The sequence below is a fragment of the Phragmites australis genome, chromosome 9 (genome assembly GCF_958298935.1).
Source record: "Phragmites australis chromosome 9, lpPhrAust1.1, whole genome shotgun sequence".
Taxonomy (NCBI): Eukaryota; Viridiplantae; Streptophyta; class Magnoliopsida; order Poales; family Poaceae; genus Phragmites; species Phragmites australis.
Genome location: NC_084929.1, coordinates 21,872,193 through 21,878,094, shown reverse-complemented (window position 1 = coordinate 21,878,094; position 5,902 = coordinate 21,872,193). Strand labels below are relative to the sequence as shown.

Sequence of the window (5,902 nt, the reverse complement as noted above, 5' to 3'; positions counted from 1 at the left end):
ATAGATTAATAGATCGCTACATGTCCATCCCTATTTAGAGGAACATGTAATGGCAAGTATTTATCAACAATTGTGGCACACATTCATGAACGAAGAGAATGCAACTGTCTGTGCAAGCCTCCAACTGGGCAAAGGCTCTGACGATATTAGACTACAGCATTTGTATTTTGAGCAGAACAAAAACAATACTATGCAGCAAACTAGAAAGGAAAAAGGGTTGGAAAGCGAAATCTGATTATCAACTATTTCTATGCAATTACATATCAAATATATAGGTTACCATGTCGCTCAAAGTGAAGATTATTTCTGAAAGCTTCTGGTGAATTTCAGTGGAAGGACTAAGCGATCAGAACTCTGCAGGATGTTCTCAGTACCCAGCAGAATTGTTTCCAAGAAGGCTACTAGTAAATCTCTCATGATATGCATTGGAGGACTCTAAACTACATTTCTGCTTAAAGTGAAGATTATTTCTGAAAGCTTCAGGTGAATTTCAGTGGTAGGACTAAGCGATCAGAACTCCGCAGGATGTCCTCAGTACCCAGCAGAATTGTTTCCAAGAATTTCAGTGGTAGGACTAGTAAATCTCTCATGATATGCATTGGAGGACTCTAAACTACATTTCTGCTTAACAACACAATTAATGGGGTGTTTGGTTTGAAGGATAAACCCATCCTAGATAGGATAATCCATCATAAGTTCATCCCATGAATTTTGGTAGGGTGACATCATCCCTCATGCTTATATTAACCATATGCTTGTGAGAAATGAGATGGTGATGATCAACCGATTCCATTCCTCGAACCAAACATGTAGGTTACGAATGAGGTAATGATGGATCACCTCATTCTTCAAACCAAATACCCTATAAATGAACCAGAGGAGTAACCAAAAGCCTATATTTCTGCTTTACAGTACTCCTACGTTAAGTGACTGATCTTTTTCTTCTCAAACACTACTCCACTTTAGAGAAATGAATTGAATGCTCTTCTTCTTATTGACCGATGATATAATTCGATGTTCTCCAACAAAAACATAACTCAGCAAAATCTTCAATTATCTCTCGTCATCCCACCCTGGAATGTTTCCAGTGGCCTCATTGACCATCTTCACAAGGGTGACCTGAAAAGGTAATTCAGATTAGCAATACAAAGCTAGGAATCTACGTTTCTGGGATACCCTAGTTCTAAATCTTATTGGTTCAATTGTACTAAACTCTAGAACACGAAGGAAAAATAATTAAAAGGAATGTTAAACATAAATTTCTGAATGCACAAGCTGGGGCATGAAGCAAATCTCACTACTCTGAACTCCTATTTATGTGGCTATAAGGGTGAAACAACATAGTAACAAATGCTACTTATACATCTTTGCCTGGACAACGCCAATTTTATTGGCAATTCAGTTACATAAAAGTTTTAGTTGACCCATTGAGTAAAACCATGCATTTCAACTTAGTGGCATGTAGTGCATGCATAGGTTCGTAAAAATATAGTTCATGTGTCCATTTAACAAACTATATTGCATTTGATTGCATGGCACCAAATTATCGGGTTATGGGCTGGGTTCTAAATGAGATCATGAAAATCAGGCATGTGAAATAAAATTGTTTGAGAGCAGTCTAGTGAATGTGTGTATTAGTTCATTTCTTCCACCATTGCTCTAAATAAAGGTTGTTATGACCTTGTAAAAGGCTGTATACAAGGTGAAGGTATCTGTTAAATGGCAGGACAAGACATCACACCCAAGCACACGAAACAGAACTGTTTGAGGATGACCTTCCCGTGAATGTGTGTCATCAATACCTTTACTTGTGTTCTACCAGCACAGCAACGATAAATCACCATGTATTAGTGATAAAACCAGTTGGGAGGAGCTGTCTATTCCATCTCATCTTTCAAACTTTCCACTGAAACATATTCCTATAGTTCATACGTTTGTCATTATTTTCTTCGGTGTCCAAAGGCATAATTTCCTGCCACCTTTGACCAATAGGATCAAAAGCTTAAGTTAATTTTCTGTCACCATGCTATGCACTTAATTTTGCACAGTTCTACTTTATCATTTCGTTCATTTATTACACAATATCTCAATAATGTTTCTACAGTTTCAGTTTCCTCATCATTGCACACAATTCCACAAGATAGCCAACATAGCTTCTATTCGTAAACACCTCAGGAATGCCCAGATGTTTTTTTTTTCTGAACCGGCAGGAGAACTGCCCGTCATTATATTAAGAGAGGGATGGGGTTCCGAACAGGAAAACCCCACAACAAAGAGCAAACAACAGGAACAAAAAGAAAAAAAGGAAGGAAAAACAACACACATGCTACAAAGTCAAGCACTCATTACCAGCGCGTCTGAAGCAACTCAAGGAGCGTCCACAACCTAAAGCGCCTATGGCCACAACAGGGTTGGAAACCTAGCGCCCGTTGCACACCAAAACAAGGCTTCATCTCTAATAGCCCTAAGGAGACCCTGCACGCTTGGGCTCTCGCCCTCAAACACGCAAGTATTGCAATGCTTCCAAATGAACCAAGCCACCAAGATCACTAGGGAGTTGAATGCCCAGATGTTGACATGTTGTAAACTCATGCCTCGTAAATCTAGCTGAAGATTGAGTAGTGAGTGCTCTTAAATTATACTTCAACTATACCAGATGGACGAAGTGAATTATTTGAGATGCATGATTGTTCACAGGTTACTACTTACTTATCATGCAACGTACAAAAACTGTAAGTCGTATAGACAAAAAAGATCAGGCATACCTACAGCCCAAATTTGTGGGGAAAAAAACATAATAAGGTTAGCAGAAGCATGGAGCCACCAATGTAAAACTGTTCACTATTTCTCAAACATGCATTATCAGCAAGGAATCAGTCACTTGTTTTCTGTTTTCAGTTTTAGCGTTTGTCCTCAACATTCAACATTTAGACCTAAATATTGTTTAAGGGATTGGAGCTGTTTATTTTAGTAATTATAAACTTGATAGGGTTTGCAAATAAAAATTCTGTTAATAATGTGGATATCAATATGCACAAAAAGCTTACGATAACAAACCATGGCATTTTAATCTTCATAACCAACACTATTAGAAAATCAATCCATGAAAAACAAACTTCATGATTGAACATGTAAATAAACTGCTAGGTCCATTTAAATTATACAAAGCAATAGACTCTGGTATATCAGACCTGTCTTGCCATTAGTAGAAGAAAACTACTCAGAATAGGAGGTAACATAAATTCCATGAGGATAGATCACCTAGCGTAAATGTGATCAAGAGCACCAAAAGACACATCAATATTCTCTTTTTTCTCACCAGAGATTTTAGTCAGTCATTATTTGCGACATTATTTGATGGAACACATCAATACATCAGAACCTACTCTTGGGCAGGGGAGCAAACAAGTTGAGATAATTTTATACATTCAACAAGGAAATTCAAAATTTTCATGGAAAGCCAATCATCTGTAGAAGCAAAAGGTAGCAGCCATACTCAACGATACTAAAGGTTTTGTACATACCACACTTTCAGGAACTCCTGGAGGGGGTAGTGAAAGATTTCTTGGTGGTGGTGATCGAAGATAAGATCTTTTGTCAAAACGCCATTCTCCAATTTTCCCATAAGTTAGCTGACCCTGTGTTAGCACAAGACAATAATGAGAAGTCTATAATTTTGCTGTGATGTAGATGTGCAAATTTTACAGGGCAATAGAGAGCATCAACACGATGCAATATTTCACAGATGCTGAAGGGTGAAGCGTAGTCACCTTCATTGTGTAGTCACATCCATATGTATAGTGGATGATGAATGTATTGTCTGATTTCAGGTCCCAAGGAGGCTGCAATCATCATTAAGCACATCTTTCATGATATGAACTGCCGTTAACCAACATGAGATGATCTATCTAGTGACAAAAATTTTCAGCACCTGAATCATAAAATCTTTACGGAGACTGTGGTGAACACCATGCAATGCACTAGCGACAGCATATGCATACCTACGAATATGAATAGGAAAATATAAATTAATAGACATCACACATTTTAAAGAGAATAAGAAATATCAGAGAGAATTTGTACTGACATTTCCAAGACCCATCCAAAAGCTTTGTCTGTCTCCTGATCTTCTTTCATTTTCAATGAAACATTCATCCAGGTTGGAGCAATCTTCTCAAGCTGGGCCTAAAGAAAGCATCAATATAAGGTTAATCGAGATTGTTATGAAAGGTGAACAGGTTGAATTAGTACTGAACGATATTGTTAGCTCAACATCCTCGTAACTATCTGTTGTGCAAACTAAAAAGAACAAACTTATGAGCACATAATGCTATCTCAGCAGCTAACAGAGCTGAATCCAAGTATTCTATTAATCATGAGATACCTTCTTGATGATCACTGGGGAGTTGCCAATAGGATCAATTTTTGACACAGGACCTTTTTCTTCTGGAAAGAACTTCCTTAATATCTTCTCATTCTCAGTTGGTTTGATGTAGAAAAATGGAAACGCTGCAGGTTCATCACCATGGGCTAAGTTTGGCAAAGGCCTCACAAAGATGTGATCTGGCTCCGCCATAAGTATATAGCTGCAAATGTTTCCATTAGGAGGACATGAAACATTACTTGAATCATGAACAGAAAAAGAAATCTACTTACTCCTCCGTGATCTTTGCTTTCTGCAGCCATTGGACAAACGCCCAAGGCCTATTTAAGACAATGTAACCCTGGACAAAACATCTTATTAGCAAGATCACAACGCGGTATCATAAACAGTAACAAAAGGAGCATTGCAAAGAGAACAACCAAATCCTCACCTGATCCTTCCCTTCAGGAAGGGGGTCAACCACCAAGGTGGGTATCTCATCCATCAACCCATCCGGCTTTCCCGAGTGAAGGATCCTTGTGAAGCCGCCCATATCCGACCCAGGTCGGTCCCTCATCTCCTTGTACCAGTAGTGCATTATCCGCGACTGCCACTGGCTGTACAGCGCGTCCGTCGCCGTCAGCGCGACATGGAACCTCTTTGCCGGGTCTGACCCGGACCCGAACGGGACAGCAATGTCCCGATCGCCGCCGCCGCCGAGAAACTTGCGCGGCCCGTCCCGGCTCCGGCCGTGGCCCAGCATCGTCAGGAAGTTGTATGTCGCGAAGAAGCAGCCGAAGGAGATGAGGATGAGCAGGCAGGGGGAGGCCTTGCCGGCATTCTTCCTCCCGCTCATCCTTGATGCCCCAACCCGCAACCAGGGGCTCTACTCCTGTTCCTCGAGGCTTACTTTGTATAGAGCCGCGTCCGGCGGCCACGGAGGCGCACGATCGCGGGAGTCACTGGGGAGCCTGCCCAGGAGATAAGGCTAGGTCAGACGTTGGTCGGATCTGAGGTTGGGATCATCCTCGGCAGATGAGGCTGCGCGATCGGGGAAAAGAAGAAGGGAGGGGAGGAGGGGGAGAGGGAGGGGGAGAGGGAGGGATACTCACCACGACGAGGCAGGCGGTGGCCGGAGGGAGCTGAGTGCTCGCCGGTGGTCGCCTCCGCCTCCGGTGATTGCGGTGGTGTGGCAATGGAGGAGAGGAACCTGTTGCAGAGAAGAGTAAGGAGGGGTTAAGCACGCAGTCACAGAATAAGGCCATTTTTTAGGGGTGATGCTATTTTTATTTTATAAAAAAATTAAGACGACGAATCTGAGCCGTCTGAACGGATCCAATAGTCCAAAGACTGTCTTCAACCTCCCAATTACACCTTACACGCTGCTTTCTCCTCCGCCTTCTGCCCATCTCCACATGTCTTCATTGGCGCTCCCGTCACCAGATTCGCCTGCCACCACAGTAACCCGACTCTGTCGAGTCATCTTTGCTCGCCCCGCCCATTAGCCATCCTCCATTGCCTGTGGCCGGCGGCGTCTCT

The 5,902-nt window shown here is 41.9% G+C and overlaps 1 protein-coding gene across 1 annotated transcript; it reads right to left on the bottom strand.

Annotated features, from left to right (window-relative positions):
- Positions 1-569: 569 nt before the first annotated feature.
- On the bottom strand, positions 570-5,631 carry LOC133928801 (hydroxyproline O-arabinosyltransferase NOD3-like). Its single transcript, XM_062375290.1, has 9 exons — positions 5,476-5,631; positions 4,815-5,334; positions 4,657-4,724; positions 4,385-4,586; positions 4,088-4,185; positions 3,932-4,001; positions 3,771-3,842; positions 3,525-3,638; positions 570-1,119 (listed from the first exon to the last, which is right to left on the bottom strand). Exons 2-9 carry the CDS (start codon positions 5,217-5,219, stop codon positions 1,054-1,056), a joined length of 1,095 nt encoding a protein of 364 aa, XP_062231274.1. The 5' UTR covers positions 5,220-5,334; positions 5,476-5,631; the 3' UTR covers positions 570-1,053.
- Between the last annotated feature and the right edge of the window lie 271 nt (positions 5,632-5,902).

Bases quoted from the DNA above. Each gene is read 5' to 3' on its own strand.
- LOC133928801 (XM_062375290.1), bottom strand. From the start codon at position 5,219: ATGAGCGGGAGGAAGAATGCCGGCAAGGCCTCCCCCTGCCTGCTCATC. The intron at 3,843-3,931 runs GTGCTGAAAATT...TGATGATTGCAG, and splicing joins GTAAAGATTTTATGATTCAG to CCTCCTTGGGACCTGAAATC. The intron at 3,639-3,770 runs GTGACTACGCTT...GTGCTAACACAG, and splicing joins GATGTGACTACACAATGAAG to GGTCAGCTAACTTATGGGAA.